The following is a 19,605-nucleotide window of genomic DNA, read 5'->3' on the forward strand; positions in this document are numbered from 1 at the left end:
TTTTCAGTTTCAACTAATGACTGGCATATTAGTAGCTGCTGGAGGTGGCCTGGTGTGTGTGTGTGTGTGTGTGTGTGTGTGTGTGTGTGTGTGTGTGTGAGAGTGAGATGGTGACCTGGGGAGTAAGCCCTAGAAATGCTCATACCACATGACCAAAATGTTCTCCCTACCAGCAGGTCATTTTTTTTAAAGAAATAAGTTATTTATTTTTCATTTTTACCTGAAGTTCATACAAAAGTCTTTCTGTTTCTGTTTTTTTCTTTGATGTCAGCTCTAAAAATATGCTGTTTGTTCTTTGAACTTAAGAGAATTGTGCCTGAAAAGTCCTAGAAAAGAATGTTTTGATTTGATGAGTGAGATTAAGAACATATGGGAACCCTGAATATGCTTTATGCGTTACTATAAGAAAGCCAAAATAAAGTTCACAATAAAGGTTAAAAATAAAACCGCTTGCTTTTTACTTTTACTTCAAATACTTAAGTACATTAAATATCAGAAAAATACTTTTGATACTTAAGTACAGTATATATCAGATACTTTAAGACTTTTACTTAAGTAATATTCTAAAAGGTAACTTTCACTTCTACCAAAGTCTTTTTCTACTACGATACTTGTACTTTTACTCAAGTATTGCTTTCTAGTACTTTATACAACACTGGTTACAACTCAGGAGCAAGAGCATGTCTGTCTGAAGGGTCAGCGCGGCACACAATGAACGTGATGACCACACTCACGCACGGACACACCAACAACACTCATCCACACACTCATCATTAGAGAAATACACAACAGCAGTCACTGAAAGTGTGACTGGCCGTTTACTAGCTACTTCAGCGCTTCAGTTCCCTTTGGCATTATCCCATTTTGACTTTCAAGACATTTCTTTCTTAAAGTTGAAGTTGACTGATACAGTATTTAGCAGACGCTTTTATCCAAAGGGACACAGACTCGCAACAGCGGGAATCGAATGCGGGACGACCAATTGTCAGCCTGTGACCGCTGCTCCACCATGTCCTTTCTGAACGTTGCCAAAGACGTCATACAGGGATGGTCAAAAGTCTGCCGAGATAGTCACGCGAAACATCTTTTTAAACAGAGGGTGCGTGGTGTATGTCCTATCAAATTATTTTATTAGCGCAGTCTAAGGTCCAGGCTTGTCGAGAGACACAGACAACCTTTAAAGTGAATTACTGGCCAAACAATCCCCTGACATCATAGCTGGCATTTCCCTTTTTCCCCCGCAAATACCAGCCACTGAATGAGCACTGGGCAGCAATTGGACACCTAGGGTGGGGTTAGGCGGGGGTGGTGGGTGAGGGAGGTGAGTTAATCTTCCAATGTCTGTGTGAACAGCTAAATAAAAATGACACAAAACACACATTTCCTGCATCGGATACAAAATAAGGACTTTCGTATAAAAAAAAAAAACACAAACCACAACCTTTATTTAATGTTTAATGTCTTTTAACATTCTCCACTAGCATTCTCATCAGTAAACCACTGAGCTGTAAACTTAAACACAGGAAAATTAAAAAATTAAAAACAAAATCCATTTTTTTGTCCCCGAGCGACATCTCAAGTCTGCACAATCACTTCCTATCCCACTTACTACGTCTTATCACTTAGGATAGAGCCCAGGTAGAGTTAGTGTATAATTGCCCACAAATCCAATCTAAATGCTCGGAGGTGCCGTATGGTGTCTTTCGGTGAAGCGAGACGAGGTATAAACGTAAAGAGAGGGAAAAAAAACACGACGAGCGCGTGCGGTCGTTCATAACAACTAATCACCCGGCTGTGATGGGAAAATCTTTTATAGGAGCGCCGTGATTCCAGCCTCAGCTTGCGCCTGTGTATTAATATTGATGAAGCACTGTCCAGCCTTGTTAAGAGTCTATCTAAAAATGTTAAAGAAATGTTGTGGCTATTGCTTTATGTTATTCACAGAACGTGACTAGATTTTTCTTTTATGTTGCTGAAATAGAGACGTGTGTGAGTGAGCAAGGTAGACACATGCACACACACACACACACACACACACACACACACACACACACACACACACACTCATGCGCGCGCACGTGTGTGTGTGTGTGTGCATGTGCATGTGTGTGTGCATGTGTGTGTGAGAGAGATGATGGACAGCCATGGGTGTCATTGGAGCCACTGTTCTAGAGCTCGCTGAGACAGGGCGCAGCAGTTCACCGCTGGAGGAAAAACAATCAGCGACAGGCGGCACAGGGAGGATTATGTGGCCTCCAGCTCACAGGAGAGGCCGTCATCTATTCCTATTAGTGAGAGACGGACAGAGAGAGAGAGGGAGAGAGAGATGGAGAGGAAGGGAGAAATATGTGGATTAGATGTGGGAGAGAGAGATGGAGAGAGACAGAGAGAGATGGAGAGAGATGGAGAGAGAGTATGAGTGAGAGAGATAAAAAGAGAGGAATGGGTGAGAGAGTTGGAGATAGACAGTAAAAGAGAAGGGAAACATAACAGAAATTATGTAGGGGAGATGGGGGGGCGGAGAGAAATGGACGGACAGAGAGAGAGACAGAATGAGAGAGAAGAGAGACAAAGACAGATAAATTCATAGACAGATGGGTGGGGTCAAAGAAAAACATCATATACAGAGAGAGAGAAGGAGGGAGTAATAGCTAGAATCAGAGTGAAAGACAAGACAGGAGGAGAAAAAAAGAGGAGATGGAGAAGAGGGAGAGGCAGAAACAGAGAGAGGGATGATGGGGGTAAAGGGAGCGAAGGATAGAGAGAGAGAGAGAGAGTGGGGGAAAGAGACTGAAGAGCCGATGTGGCCCTCTCAAGAGACATTGGGAGGGATGACGACGTTTGTGTCTGAATGAGTCTGACAGTCCCATCTGCTTTCATTCGGCCGTGTGGCGAGCCAGCCGGTTTCCTTTTTTTTGCCGGTGTGTGCTCACTCCTTTTTTCTGAAAGTTCAGCCTTTATTTCTCGCGGGGAGCGAGCAGAGTAACGACGCGACCAAGAAGGAAAGAAGAGGCAGCGTCTGTGATTGGTCTTTCACAGTATGGGCACGTCACCAATGCACAAAGACATGACATAACCCTTCTGATTAGCGAGAGGAAGAGAGAAGCGAAAGAAATGTATGAGTGTCTGTGTGTGTATGTTTGAGAGAGACAGAATTAGACAAAGCAAGTAAAAGTAAGAAAGAATAAAGGATAGATTGATAGATACATAGATTCATAGTTCGAATTACATCGGGTACTGGGGGGTACTATACCCCCCAATGAAGACCCAGTACCCCCCAAAGAGACAGAAATATCAGTTTTGGGGGGGTCAGATAATTTTTCTGATATTGTGAAAAAATATCATTACAGTTGGCTACAATACAAGTCAACTCCTATTTTCACTAGGAAAAAAATAATGTAAAGCGATTTCAGACACCCCCTATAATGGACCGTACCATTTATAACCACCGTGGCGCTAGAAGCAACGGAGATAGAGACTATGGATAGAGAACGACTTCAACTTCTCAAGCAAGTGTCAACTTTGAATGACAAAACGCTAGGTAGATTCCTCCAGTAGCCTAGCCTAAATTCGGTTTGCTGCTGACATGCATGGGTAAATGTAAGTTGCTAGCAGACGTCTAGCTTGTTGAAAATGTGCTATTTTACAACCTTCATGTATTAACGTGTTTTGTTCTTTCATAGCTCATGTCACGTCTTCATGCATTTAATTACCGGCTGCTTACCTGCTACTTAGGCCTACCCACTGAGGCTAGTAAAGTGGACCTTGGTTAGTCACCAAGGTTAGTTAGCAAGAATCTCTTATTTAAATAATTATTTTACATTGTTGTGAGGTAAAATTGATTGTCATTTCCAAGGAGATGAACTCCAGTCCATAGCCTAGGTGTCCATTCTCATTTTATCTTGAATAAATGATTGTGCCCTTTTGAAATTAGTTTGGCACTGATCCTGTGTTGTTTTTATATTATGCACAAGAGGGTCTGATGTAGCTAAGCCTACATAACATCAGTGAAACCTGTGGAAACATAAAAAGAGCCAAATAGCCTAGGCTAAATAGCAGGCCTACATGCTAGTATTTGAATTTGTTTTTAATTGGTTAGTATTGTTTTTACATTCAGGTTATAGGATATTATAGGTTACCGCTCTGTAGTTCTTCTGTGGTAGGCTAGTATGTTTTTTTCATAGTATGCTCCTTAATCACATTAAAGATTGCTCAGGTTTCACATATCTCTAGACAATTGTGTTGATTTGACACTGACTACCATAGACTATAATGGAAAATTGGTTTCTGTTTATACAGTAGGCCTAGAGAGAGTTGGATCTTACCTCCAGGTCTTATGAAATCTAAAAAAATACCAAATCAATATGTCATGAAATAGGCAATAGGCTTCTTGTAAGGTATTACTTTCACTAATTAGCATGGTATTTCAGAGCACTTAACTTCTAACTTTTGAGAGTTGATCAAAACAGTTCTCTTTTGGATATATAATAACAATGAGATATTCTTTAGCCTACTGATTATCAGTTTGTCGCATGTTTAGACCTTGTATGTGTGTTGCACAACACATGTTGCACTTGGCGATCACGATGGGGATTGATATGGTAGTGGATGATGGTCATAGAAGAAGTGAAGGAGCAGTACCCCCCAATTATGGTGGGGTAATTCTGCATAGATTGATAGATAGATACATAGATACATACATATACAATACAGACATATACATACATACAAAGAGAGAGAGAAGAAACTGCAAGAAAGAGAGGAAGTATTGTAATGGAATGTCTCAATTGAAGAGCCACATTTGTATCACAGAGTGAAAAGAGTGTGTACCCATCCACAATAATTACCCTACTCTACAAAGAGATGACTACACTGTGTTGGGCTTAACAGAAAGCCATTACCTCTGCTCTAAAGGCTATTATTTGTCTGCGGGTGTGAAAATAATATATCCAGCAGGGTAAAATGTGGACAGGAAAATCAAACAGAATACAACAATTAAAGTTGTGCACTGAGTTACAAACAGCATATTCAAATAAATAAACTCTACAGAGTCTTCTCAAGCACGGCTGGGAAAAAAATCTATTAGGCAATCTGTAGACCCTTTCAATCTGTTCCTACAGGGTTTCTGGTTGAAACGTTTAAAACTAATGCAGATCCTTTGAAATGATAATAAATAGGACTTTAGCGTAATGCTCTACAAAATGTCAACTTTAAAACTTACCATTAGGTCAATGTTGTTTTCTTTGCCACCAGAAAAGCCTTATATTAGGAATGCACGTTTGTTTATGCAGTTGAAAGTCTATATCAACAGCTTCATGAAGAGGACATGTGTGGCTTGGATAATTTAGTAACACGTGTTTTGATAATAATCATTCACAATGACCCGAGAACAACACAACCAATGACGATCAGAGGACAACACTGATAACGATGACCAGAGGACAACCATTGATGGCCCCGAGGACAATATAACTATTGATGGTCTTATGTCGTCCTCGTTAGTATAGTGGTGAGTATCCCCGCCTGTCACGCAGGAGACGGGGGTTCGATTCCCCGACGGGGAGGCCCCGAGAGGGTTGCCGGTTCGAACCCCGACCAGTACTGTAGGAACGGCTGAAGTGCCCTTGGGCAAGGCAGCTAACTCCTCACTGCTCCCCGAGCACCGCTGTAGCAGGCAGCTCACTGCGTCGGGATTAGTGTGTGCTTCACCTCACTGTATATTTCACTAATTCACAGATTGGGATACAGTAAATGCATAGACCAAATTTCCCTCACGGAATCAAAAGAGTGAGTACTATACTTTACTTATGTGCTTTCACTTGTTGTGCTTTTGGATTTACACACTGATTAGCAAGGAGAGATACACTTTTGTGTCTGACAATCAAACTGTGAATAGGGAGACACAGGACAAAGAGTAAAGAGTGAGCAACTGAGAGAGAGAGAGAGAGAGAGAGAGAGAGAGAGAATGACAACCAGAAAGGGAAAGAGAGAGAAATCAATTGGGCTCTTTTGCAGCACGCTCACAGATAATCGCTGGGACCTCGGCTGGTGGCTAATGAAAGGCCTTTGGACGGGATCTGAATGAGGCTGTCCTGGCACTAACGACCTGATAATGAAGATGAACTGACAAGGAAAATGAGAATCATCCCATCTAACTTTAATTAGGGGACTTATTACACACACCGAGGATGTCTCGATGGCTGCTGTCTGTGCCCATACCCACCAAGGACAGCCACTGTACAGATGAAGAAGAAACACACCCACACACACATGCACAGACTGCAAATTGGCTACACCAAAGGGTGTGTTAACCATCATGACCTTGACAAGTGGCGAGTTGATCCTCACCTGCACACTGGTGAGTGTGGTGTACTGGTAGGCTTTGATGACAAGGTAGTTGGCCTCGATGTCGATCAAGCCCAGAATCATGTACTTCCACCATCGCCTCTTCAGGATGGCCAGCAAGTTCTCTTCTCCTGCGGGAGAGTGTGAAACAAACCCACACATACAGAGAGAGAGAGAGAGAGAGAGAGAGAGAGAGAGAGAGAGAAAGAGAGAGAGATTAAAAAGCAGAGCAACAATTAGTCACAGCCAAACACATTCCGACAGCTTCTGAATGCTCTGACCATTGGGCCTGTGGACCTACCCCACTCCCACACGTGGACTTGGTGAATTCTGATCCACACAGAATGGCAGTGTTGTTTTTTTCCCTCTGAATTTCAGCAGCCCGGCATCACAACATCTAATGTAATCTCGCAGCACCATGCAGGCTCGCTCCAATTACTGTGTGTGGGTGGGTATGCTTTAGACCGGCTCCTCAGTGAGTGCATAATCCCCTTATGATTCCCAACAGACGTCGCATAGCCTGCTAAATCTGATGTTTTTAAAGAATGTACACAGTGTTTACATCTTAAATTAATTAATGGAGCCCAGCACAGGACATGGGAAGATGGTCAATTATCCTAACAAAAACAAACATGGAGGAGGAATGAAAGCAAAATAAAAATATAAAATATAAAATAAAATAATAACCCATGGGTGAAAAAACATGAGGTGAAAAAAAAACTTGACTAAAACGTATTCCTTTTCAATTAAAGCAAGCAGAGTTGCACACACACAGTTTGTGGCTCGGTAATTGGTTCGGTTCAACGCAGGCAAGCGCGAGTCTCTCCACGGCCTGTGTTGCTATTCAGGATCATAAGTGGCTAGAAAAAGGCTCTTCAGAGGTTGGTCGGGTCCAAAGGCGGACAAAAGAGCAAAGCAGGAGAGTAATTGGAGAACGCCAAAAGGAGCCCTGGCAGACCTTGAGTCTAATGTGATTTTTTTTTTTATTTGTCTAATGTGATTTTTTTTTCACAGAGGGAGGTGGCCTGGGCAAGGAGAACAAGTACAATTCATCCTTTGTGTGCTTTACAAGACCTAAGAGAGAAGTAAAGAGGGAGGAAGAAAAAAGTCAAAGAAGGAGAGAAAGACAGAAAAAAACACACACACTCGTCTATCTAATTCTGGGATGCCGTTTTGGACACAATGGATTAGTAGATTATGATAACATTATGTCCGATTTGATTCTCCCATCCGCTCATCGGATATAGATGACTTTTAAATGCTAAGCGACATGGTGCCTTTTGTTTTCCCCTGGCATTCCCATGTGATTGTGGAGGCTGCAGTTTGGGGATGTAATGCATTTAGGCTTTTCAAAGTTGACAGATGTGCACGGCATGGAGACATTATCTAAAATCAGTAAACAGCAAACAACAACAGCCACAAATCTGCTTCTGAGCATTTTTATGATGGAACGTTTCAAAAAATAATCCCACAAAACCAAATGGTGGGTGTTCTTTTATGTTTACATAACTCTTCCTACATAATGCCTTTATCCACAGTAAGGATAGAGAATATACATCTATATCAACCCCATGAGAATATACATCTATCCACTCATGCACAAAAGAAGCCAACGACCTTGGGGAACAGTTGCAATGGTCCTTTGTTCAAAGACTAGAAGTGCTCACAAGGCCACGGAACAGTACCGGCATACCGATTAAGTTTTCTTTAGCTTCACCCTCTAACAGTAGCTTGGGTTTTTGGATTCCCAGAGCTTTCCATTTTGCTGGGCTGAACACCAAGCTGAGAGACCATGCTGTAACAAACGCAACTTAACCACTCAAATCGAAATGGAAAGAGACAGGCTTATCGAACTGGCAAACTTCAGAGGCAGATCCCATGGACATTATTACGAATTATATTCATACGAAAGAGGAGAATAACCTTCAAGGTGATACCTGCCTCCAACATCATACACACACTGCAGACACTCATGCTGAGACCGTATGAACACATCTACCACAAGGTACAATCTACAGAGTTGTGTGTGTGTGTGTGGGTGTGTACTTGTGATAGAGAGGGAAGAGAGAGATGAACACATCTACTACAAGGTACAATCGGTGCCTTGAAATCATTGAATCAATCTCTGAAACCTTACCATAACATTACCTGCCCTGAATTATGGGTTTCTGACAGCCCCCACATCATGAGCAAATTAGGAAATGGTAGTGGATTACAGAAGGCAGCAGCAGAACTACAGTTACACCCCACTAATGATCAGCTGGGCAACCTGTAGAGAGAGTCACAAGTTTTAAATACCTTGGTGTCCACATTACTGAAGACTTCATGGACTGTTAACACTCAATATGTTCTGAAGAAGTCCAGACAACGACTCTTACTTCCTTCGCCAGCTAAGGAAATTCAAAGTTTCTACATCCATCATGAAGGCCTTCTACACTTCAGCTGGTTGAGAGTGTTCTAACTGGTAGCATCATCACCTGGTATGGAACTCCACAGTTAGAGATTGTAGTACTCTGTAGAGAGTAGTGCTTCAGCTGAACGTATCTATAAGAACTCAACTCCTGCTCTACAAGATATCTATTCCAGAAGAGTAATTCCTAAGAGCCCAAAAGATTCTGAAGGACTCTTCTCATCCTAACAATGGATTATTCCTACCGCTGAAATCAAGAAGACTTATGTAGTCACAAAGCCAGAACTGAGAGACTCAGAGAAGTTTTATCCCCAGGCCATCCTAACTGAACTCACACTATACTGACTTTGCACACATTCACTCCTCAGCACTCTCAAACATTTCCCAACTCTGAACTCACACTATACTGACTTTGCACTCATTCACTCCTCAGCACTCATGACCCCACACACACACCCACACACACCTACAAGACTTTTTAGCACTTTTACATCCCTCTCCTATGCTACAGACCTTTATTTATTTTCTTATTTCATCACACGTCAAAACACACACACACACACACACACACACACACACACACACACACATATCTGACTTTCTCCAACTTTTGCACACTTTTTATTTATTATTTTTTGATTTCTCCATCTACCCATGTCCTTGATTGCCTAGCCTTTCTGCCCCCCCCTATCTTCCAACACACATCCTCTACATACTTACAGCACACTGCCCCCACCTACCCACCTACACAATACACACACACACACACACACACTGTCACTGCTCCCTCCCCTCCCACACACACACACATCTTCACTGTCATCACTCACATACATTACATACAGTACTCTGCTTGCAATAGTAAGTCCCTGCCCCCCCCTTGCATACACAGCACATTATTTCATCAGGAAGCTTCTCCAACACACATCCCCAACATATTGCACACTGCACCCCCTACACCACATTGTCATGAGGAAGCTTCTCCAACACACATATTGCACACTGCCCCTCCCCCATACACACAGCACACTATCCCATCTCCCCTGTCATCCCCCAACACACACACCAAGACCCCTGGCAGTTAGGTTAGCCCCCTTGAGCCGTGGATCTGCCCAAGGTTTCTTCCTTGGTAGGGGAGTTTTTCCTTGCCCCTGTTGCTCTTAGGTGCTCCTTGTTGGTGCCCCCACCCAATCCAATCCTCCCCCAATCTTTATGCAGCCCTTGCCACTTAATCTACCCCCATTAATGCACAAATAGGCTGACACCAGACATAATTTCACTGCATTTCTTACTTCCAGTAACTATATGCATGTGACAATAAACTTCCTTGTATCCTTGTATCCTTGTATCCTTGTACCCAGTGATGCAGTGCTACTACACATCCCAGAATGTGTCTGATGATGAGTGGATGAATGATGAAAACCCAAAATAACAACATCCAATTTTCTGGCTGGCTGGTGTTTACCTCAACTCACACACACACACACATGCAAAGACACACCGCCATAGACATCAAGCACAAGATGGATGTACAGTCATGCAGGTACATGTGCATTGTACATGCATAAGACCAAAAACAGTGGGCGTCTTCAATCACCGCCAAAAAAAAGTATGATGCAAATGAAGGTTATTTAAATGCAGATTTAAGGCATCTTGGATGTGTCATCAGATGTTTCTCCCACTACAGAGTTGTTTGTGTGTGTGTGTGTGTGTGTGTGTGTGAGTACTTGTGATAGAGAGGGAAGAGAGAGAGAGTGTGTGTGTGTGTGTGTGTGTGAGGGGCACGGGGGAGAGGAGTTCAGAGAAAAGAGGCACCTATAAATAGCATTGCAGACGTGAGATGCTGAACCCACCCTGCTCTACAACACGTGACAAGAGAGCGAAAGAACAACACATCTCCCCCACCTCCTCCTCTGACAAAGCCCAGACACACACACACACACACACACACACACACACACACACACACACTCACCTCAGCGGTGCACAGATATCACAGCAGAGACCGCACACTCAGATGGTCCATTAGCGACACGTGTGGGGTGGACATGCTGGGCTCATATGGTGGACGACACATTAGGAGAGAGAGGACATACCTAGTTTAGGAGAATAAAGGGAGCTTCTTAGCCCTCTGGTCCTCCTGCCCATGAGTTTCTGCTCTAGCCATCTCAATCCATAACTGAGCATGTCAGTTTGCAGTCCAGCCAGCCAGACAAAAAGTTAAAAACTTAAAAAAAACGTATCATTCCTCACTGGAGTTCTGCAAAAACTCTCCACACAAAACTTCATTTCTTTAAATCATATTTGAACACTTTGTGGCATTGCAGACAAATTGACATTCTTCACCAGAGTTCTTGATTCTGTGTGGGGACTGAGGTGTTTCTAAGCCAGCTCCCACTGATGGGAGACTTATGCTCCCAGCCCAGACTTATGCTCCCAGCCTCACAAGCAATATGGGTGATGGAGTATTTTACACACAGCGTTAACCAGTCATTTGAAAATATTGACAAAAATCTTCAGGGGGAGACAGCGAGACATATTTTCAGATAAAGGGCATGGATAATTTTTTTTGGCTTTTATAGCTTCAATTATCCGTCTCATCCTCCCGGTCCACTAGGCGTTAATTGCATGTGTCATTTTCATCGACTTTTCCAAGGTGGCTGTCATCATAGACAGGCTGACTTGAGTGTGGAGAGTCAGTGAGCTTGCCAGTGACATTTCGATGACTAGGGTAGCACAGCTTCAGATACCTCTGATAGCCTGGCTATCCCAGCACAGCAGCCCGAGGCTATGGTGGATTCTATGTAGCTCCTAAAGACATGACACATATACAGTAATCACTGCCACTGCTGCTAGCCCCTAGAGCAAGTGCATTATGGGAGTCTGGTGAGGAGGGAAGGGGGGTGACCTGAAACCCTGTCATTTTCAGCAGCACTGTTGGAGGAGGTGGGGGGAGATGCTGGGAAGCACTGGGAGGACGGAACTCACATACAGAGATACAGGTGGGAGTGCGAATGAATGAGAGAGAAAAAAGAGGAGAGGAGATGGGAGGAGAGGAGAGAGAAGAGGAAAGGAGAAAAGAAGAGAAGAGAAGAAAAGAGAGGAGAGGAAAGGAGAAGAGAGGAGATGGGAGGAGAGGAGAGAGAAGAGGAGAGGGAAGAGGAAATGAGAGGAGAGGAGAAGAGAGGAGATGGGAGGAGAGGAGAGGGAAGAGGAGAGGAGAAAAGAGGGGAGGGGAGGAAAAGAGGAGAGGAGAGGGGAGGAGAGGGAAGAGGAAAGGAGAGGGGAGGGGAGGAGAAGAGAGGAGAGGAGAGGGGAAGAGAGAGGAGAGGAGAGGAGAGGAGAGGGGAGGAGAGTGCTAAACTGGAGAGAGGTGAGCTAAGTAAAGGGGAGAGAGGGAGTGACAGTGTAAGAGATATGTGTGGGGATAAGAGGAGAGGTGTTCAGAGGAACATGTCAGGAAACAAGATAAGGAGGGAGAGAGAGACGTGATGAGAGAAATAGGAGAAAAATATGAGCCAATAGTGGGATCACAGATGAGCGAATAGTGTGATCACAGAGGCTCAGTGTAACGAGAGTGGTGATATGGGAGAGTTTGTCCAATTCTGAGCAGCCAGGGTCCAGGGAGAGAGAGAGAGAGAGAGAGAGAGAGACAGAAAGAAAGAGAGAGAGAGAGAGAGAGAGAGAGATAGATAGAGTTAGAGAGAAGAGAATATAAATAAAGAGAAACAGATAGAAGAGAGAAAGAAACAGAAAAAGACAGAGAGAAACAGCAATGTGAGAAAAAGAACAGATGTCAGAAAAAGAAGAGGAAAAGAAGAGAGAGAGCCAGAGATAGATAGATAGAGATAGGAAGAGAGAGAGAGAGAGAGAACGAGTAGTGAGACTAATGATGTGCTGGAGGTGCTCCATCAGGCCTGTGGGAGTGCAGGCAGACAGCATGGCCATCCCTCTCCCTAATTAAGGCACCTCCAAATCCCTTCCAATCAGACCATTTGGACTCTTTATTTCCTAAGCCTGTGCCAAGGGGCCTCCAAGTAGAGGGAGGGGCTAGGGCTGTGTTTGTGTGTGTGTGTGTGTGTGTGTGTGCGCGCGCGTGTGTGTGTGTGTGTGTGTGTGTGTGTGTGTGTGTGTGTGTGTGTGTGTGTGCGTGTGTGTGGCTGGGGGCTTTGTGTGTGTGTCTGTGTGTGTGTGTGTGTGTGTGTGGGGGTAAGGTAGGAGTGGTGACAACAGGGAAATGCTAGCTAAACTCGTGAAAAGAGAAGGTTAATCATTTGGAAATCCGCATTAGCGTGGCAGAGTTGCTGCTGTTCCGACCGTGGCACTGGCTCAGCTCCTCGTGCCTCTCTCTGGCCCAAGGTCGAAGCACCTGCCACTCGCTGAGGTGATTAATGTTACCAAGGAGACAAGCGAGGGTTGAAGCTGGGAACATGGTGTGTGTGTGTGTGGGGGGGGGGGCACCTGTATCACCACCACAACAGAGGAACTCTAAGAACTATTATAGAGTAAATGTGGCACAGCCATACAACTTTCTTACATTCTATTCACATCGTGTGGCAAAGCCATACAACCTTATTATATTCTATTCACATCATGACCTCCTGAAAACCGTCTTCCATCTCAGGGCAAGCTACTAATGCTAATGATTTTGAGAATAAATGTTCAAAATAATGGATGAAGTTTCATGGAATTATTTAATTATCACAAATGTGTGGAATGAAATTGACATAAAACAAACAGCATTTAGATGTAGTAAAAACATACAAAGTAACATTTAACCACTGAGCTAATGAATGTCACATTCACAGTCACACATCACATACACACACACACACACACACACACACACACACACACACACACACACACACACACAGACTACAGACAAACAAGCAAGGACAGAAAACAAACCTAACACACAAATACTCAAATAGATTGCCCAAAGTACGTGTGTGTGTGTGTGTGTGTGTGTGTGTGTGTGTGTGTGTGTGTGTGTGTGGGCACAGATCAGTGTGCGCCTGTGTGTACATGGTCCATCACTGTTGACTCAAGAAGCCAGCACTGCCCAGCTCCCAGCTCCCAGCGGCCCTGGACTTCAGACTCTCAGTTTAAAATGAGAACTCGCTAGTTTGCAGTGGGTCAGATGTGTACCTTCCTGAATGCCTCACACACACAGGGATCAGTGGAGCGCAGACCGACGCTGAGAGGATGGAATGAAAGGATAGGACGAGTGGATGGCATGGAGGGGTGTATTTGGGGGCTACACTTCGATCGGCAATGTCAGAATTGATTCCTTGAAAGCAGAACACTAACCTCTCATCTATATTCAACACAAAACCAGGTCCATCAATTTATCTAATTAGTCAGCAGCTGTAAGCTAAGGTTTTAGTAGTATGGCACGACTAGGAGCGATGTTGGCACGTGTGTTTAAGTAGTATGGCACGACTGAGAGCGGCGTTGGCACGTGTGCTTAATTAGTATGGCACGACTGAGAGCGATGTTGGCACGTGTGTTTAAGTAGTATGGCACGACTGAGAGCGATGTTGGCACGTGCTTAACTAGTATGGCACGACTGAGAGCAGCGTTGGCACATTTGCTAGTAGTATGGTACGACTGTGAGAGCGATGTTGGCACGTATGTTTAATTAGTAAGACACAACTGAGAGTGGCGTTGGCGCGTGCTTTAAAGGGGAACTTGGCAACTATTTCAACGTAATAAACCCGTTTAGAAATCATTTGGATGGTTAAATGACCTGTTCCGGTGAAAATGGTGACTTTTCCGCTGCCCCTAAAGCGTCCCCAGGTGGAAAAAACCAACCTTGCAACATTGAGACTACCGTCCCGAAAGAGAAGTGAGAAACAAGAAATTTGTTTTAAATCGTGTTTCTTACCTTGTAACATCCACATTGTCTGCCGAACTTATGCTAACCGTTTTGCTAGCTTGTAAACAAATCCATGTGCTTTATCGTTACCTTTTCCCACAGTTTGAAATAGCATAATGCACAATTTCTCCAGCAGAGGGGGAAATCCTGCCAAGTTTCCCTTTAAGTAGCATGGCACGACTGAGAGCGATGTTGGCACGTGTGTTTAAGTAGTATGGCACGACTGAGAGCGATGTTGGCACGTGTGTTTAAGTAGTATGGCACGACTGAGAGCGATGTTGGCACGTGTGCTAGTAGTATGGCACGACTGAGAGAGCGATGTTGGCACATATGTTTAATTAGTAAGGCATGACTGAGAGTGGCGTTGGCACATGTGTAGTATGGCACGACTGAGAGCAGCGTTGGCACGTGCTTTAAGTAGTATGGCACGACTGAGAGCAGCGTTGGCACGTGTGTTTAAGTAGTATGGCACGACTGAGAGCAGCGTTGGCACGTGTGTGTAAGTAGTATGGCACGACTGAGAGCGATGTTGGCACATGTGCTTAATTAGTATGGCACGGCGATGTTGGTGAAGGATTTCCTCACAGCGGTGATTTGACAAGTGATCACAGATCCTTGAATCACACTACTCTACTTGTGTCTTTTCCTGAGTGGAATGTTAATGTTGTAATCAAACAGTAAAAACTATATTAAACGCAAGTGGTGAGGTCCAAGTGAGGTTGTGCCAAAATATCCCCATTCATGGACTGATTGCGTCTAATCAGAAACTAATAAATTGTTTGACCAGACTAAACTGTTAATATATATAGTAAGGTTATTTATGCATGAACACATCTGGACTAGAACTCCTGGTACATCATGGTACATCATGTGTATATATATATATATATATATACTGCTCAAAAAAATTAAGGGAACACTTCAATCATACACTGGATCGGTACTCTGACACTGTTTGGTTCTGAGCACAAGTAAAACTTTTGAGGCGAGTGTTTTATTTTGCAAGAACTGTCAGACATTTTGTGAATGTAGTTTGAGAATGGAGAAAAGGGTGGAAGGTTTCAAAAAATGTGTTTTAACAATTGTGGGAAACTAAGTGTTCCCCTATATATTATAGACTTTCCATATGGAAAGCACAAAGACACATACAGAAATCATTGTCTATGGCTATCGGCACAGACACCGCAGATGAAGTAACCAGAAATCGGTTTGAAAGACCTGGAATATTCATTAAAAAAAGCTAAACAGCGCAGATCCATGGTCCTCTGCGAGCATAATGACAATAACCAATCAATTCAGCACTGCGGCGCTAAGATAACAATTAGCACTGAGAGATGGGGGCCAAATTTAGATTCAACAGCTCGATTTACGGCACACGGCTGCTCCAGGCACCTCAGCACCCCTGAGAGGCGCGGCTGTAATTCACACTCACACTGCCATCCCACCGGAACCCACCAGAAACAACCGGTACCCACCGTGCCAGGCAAGCTCAGCCGAGCATAGAAGAGTCTTTTCAGAGGGAGAAGGCAGTGTGTGTGTATGTGTGTTGGTGTGTGTCTGTGTGGTGTGTGTGTGTGTGTGTGTGTGTGGGGGGGGGGGTGAAGTGAAATAAATAATTATATCTCTCAACTACTCTGGTCTGCAAGGGGTGTGAGTGTGTGTGTGTGTGTGTGTGTCTGTGTGTGTGTGTTTGTGTGTGTGTGTGTGTTTGTCTGTGTGTGGTGGGGGTGAAGTGAAACAAATAATCATATCTCTCAACTACTCTGGTCTGCAAGGTACAGCAGCATCCTCTCCCTCCACTGGCACACCATCAGTCACAAACAAAAGGCACACACACACACACAAAAAAGTGTGAGGCACTCCAGAGAGGGTTCTGGAACGACACGGCTGATAAGAGGAAGGCGAGTGGGGTGTAATTAATAAATGATGAGCGGATTATGCCCAGCTGTACTCCCGCTCACTGACAGGTACATACGAGCCAGCCGGTGCTGATGATGGCACAGAGGAGGAGAGGCTGGGGAAGGAAAGAGAGGAGAGGAGAGGAGAGGAGGAGAGGAGAGCAGGTGGAGAGAGAGGGGGAGGGGAGAGGGGGGTGACATTACATGGGAGGCCATTATCTGTGTTCGGAAGTGGCCCTCTGGAGGAAAGGGAAAATGTGGGCAATTATTTCTCCAGTGCGGCCGATGATGATGTGGTCCTGGATCGAAAAAAATAAATAATTAAGTAAATAAATAAATAAATGTTTCTTTTGTTGTACTGACAAAGCTGTTGAGGGGCGAAGACAAGAGCAGGACAGTCTGAATGGGGGCTCTCAGTATTTGACTGCATTATGTTGCGTGTGCTAAGTGAGTCTTTGGCTATGCAATCCTGAGCTGGCGTAAGTCAATAACTCATCCCATCTAGGAACTGTTTACATTGGTTCCAGGATTTTATTGATGGTTGGAGGATGATGGCTTCTCTTGAAAACACACACTACATCCATGCACAAACACAAACACACACACTAGTACGTACATACACACACACACACACACAAACCCACACACATTCACTACGTACAGTACACACACACACACACACACACACACTTTGAGTGGTTACAGCAAATGTCGCACACACACTATGTACACACACACACACACACACACACACACACACACACACACACACACACACACACACACACACACACACACACACAGACACACACTTTGAGTGGTTACAACAAATGTGGAGACTGCTAAAAAGAGAGCACAAAAAAACATTATTGATTTGGCATCTGCAGGTGAAACTGCTAAGCTGCATACCTGGCTTCACCTGCCGCTAGCACCACGGCAGCTCCCTCTCCTCAGGCAGGTTCCACTATTTGTATCTCCAGGTATGTCCCCTAAAGCAGTACGACTCAAGGTGTGTCCCCTAAAGCAGTACGACTTGGCTGGGCGAGAGCCTCCTTGGCAGGAAGCAATAAGAAAGCTTTCTGAGGTAATCACAGGCAGCAGAGGACGAAGACGGTGACCTTAGCGGGCGCTCATGTTTTCCCAGAGGAAGATGAGGGTCGAAATAATGAGAACCACTGGACTGTGACAAGCCCGATGAAATCTCTCACACCGGGAAAAAAGAGCAGCGTCCCACCTCTCTACAGTTCAATTATTTTCCTGCATGTGCGCTCTCTCTCACTTTCTCTCTTTCTCTCTCTATCTCTCACAGTAACTAAAGCTCTAGTCTCTCACAGATGCTTGTTCTCTTCTCTTGTCAGTTCAGTGGTAGACTGGAGGACTGCAACAAGGCTGATTAAAAGCCTGTTACGAGAAAGCAGGCTTAGGCTCAGAGTTCAAACCAAAAGCAAGCATGAACAACAACAAATAATGGTAATGCTGACACGAACGCTGAAAATTATAAATGTACCTATCAACTTGATGCAACGCGAGTAGGCTATTGCTTTGCGAAACTGAAACATTTAAGATTCAGAGTCGTTTCTTTTCTCTTGCATCACCTGCCTCTAGCCAAGACTTTAACCTGGAAACTCAACTCTTAATTGTGTGAAAAATACTGCATACTGCAGAAAGCATGACACTTTAGAGAGAGAGAGAGAGAGAGAGAGAGAGAGAGAGAGAGAGAGAGAATTCAATTTAGTTTTTGAGGCAATGTGAGATGTGAGATGTGAATGTGGGAAAGGGAGCGCACTAGAAGAAAAGAACACGACAGAAGAAATTCTGAAATTGGGCCGGCAGTCACCCTGAGCTTGGGGGAGGACAGCGTAAAATTAATCAAGGATTCATTAAGGCGCTGATACATCATATCTGTGTGTGTGTGTGTGTGGGGGGTAGCTGCAGCCTCTCCAAGCATCTGGAGAATTACTCAGAATGACTCCAAAGAGAGTCGAGGAGAAATCAATACAGCAAATAGCGCTTCAAGGAAATGGCTGCCACAAACAACTTGTGTTCGAATGGGGAAATGTTGTCTGGAGAGTTAGCCGAGTGTAGGCAAAAGTAATTAAAAGAAAAAGTTGGTCACTGTCTGATGGGCCATGCACTGGGTGCTTATGAAATTAAATGTTTTATTCTTTTTGACGTGCGTTGAGTGGTTGGCCAACTGTTAACACTCTGGCATGTTTTTATGGTATGCTTCGTCTGCCAGTGTCCTTGGGGGGAAGTTGTGGAAGTTTGCAGCAGCAGAGTGTGTTGGCTGATGCTGTACACAGACACTTTATACACATTCTCTCTCTCTGTCTGTCTCTCTCTCTCTCTCTCTATCTCTCTCTCAAACACACACACACACACACACACACACACACACAGACACACACACATATTTTAATGCTTTTATTTGGACCTTAACACGGGGGAAGATTCACAGATCCAAACATTGAAGGAAGTATGTTACACACTAAGGCAGGTCTGATCAAACACAGAATGCATTGTGCTATTTTCATTCTGAACTGCATGATTATGGGTAAACATGGCATCGTCGCTTCCAGATGGATAAACTACCTATTATTGCAGAAATGGAGCAGTACTTTGCAAGCTTTTTTGCAGTTGGCTTGCTTAGTCCACACAGTTGCAGTCCGCGTAAGACAAGTTTGTGCACATGCCCAAGACTCCCAAAAACAAGAATGATAATTTTGCATTGAAACCCTATATTTGTGATGTTGTCGGCAAGTGGCTGATATTTCAGCAGCTTGGAGTTAAAACAAGTGTCCATGTACAAATCAAAAGAACATCCTATTTCAACAATAGTCACATTCTTAGTATTGTCATCTATAATGGTGATATCTGGGGTATTTGGAATATTACAGAAAGTGATATTGTTGGTGTTTTCATCATTGAACCAGTCCATTTGTACAGTGTGGTGCTTGTATATTTTTGTCGTTCCCTCCTGTACTTTTTTGATGCTTTGTGACACTAGGTCCACCAGTCTATCATGCCTTGCTATGTAAAGTGGTCTCATTAACATAGTTAGTGGAGTGAAG

General features: G+C 44.0%; 1 protein-coding gene across 1 annotated transcript in view; it reads right to left on the reverse strand.

Moving 5' to 3' along the window:
- slc35f1 (solute carrier family 35 member F1) overlaps positions 1–19,605 on the reverse strand; it is a 95,135-nt gene that overhangs the window by 39,424 nt on the left and 36,106 nt on the right. Inside the window, 1 exon segment of the mRNA XM_048250618.1 lies at positions 6,349–6,476. Coding sequence (XP_048106575.1) covers positions 6,349–6,476 — 128 coding nt within the window.

Source organism: Alosa alosa, chromosome 8, assembly GCF_017589495.1.
Source record: "Alosa alosa isolate M-15738 ecotype Scorff River chromosome 8, AALO_Geno_1.1, whole genome shotgun sequence".
NCBI lineage: Eukaryota > Metazoa > Chordata > Actinopteri > Clupeiformes > Clupeidae > Alosa > Alosa alosa.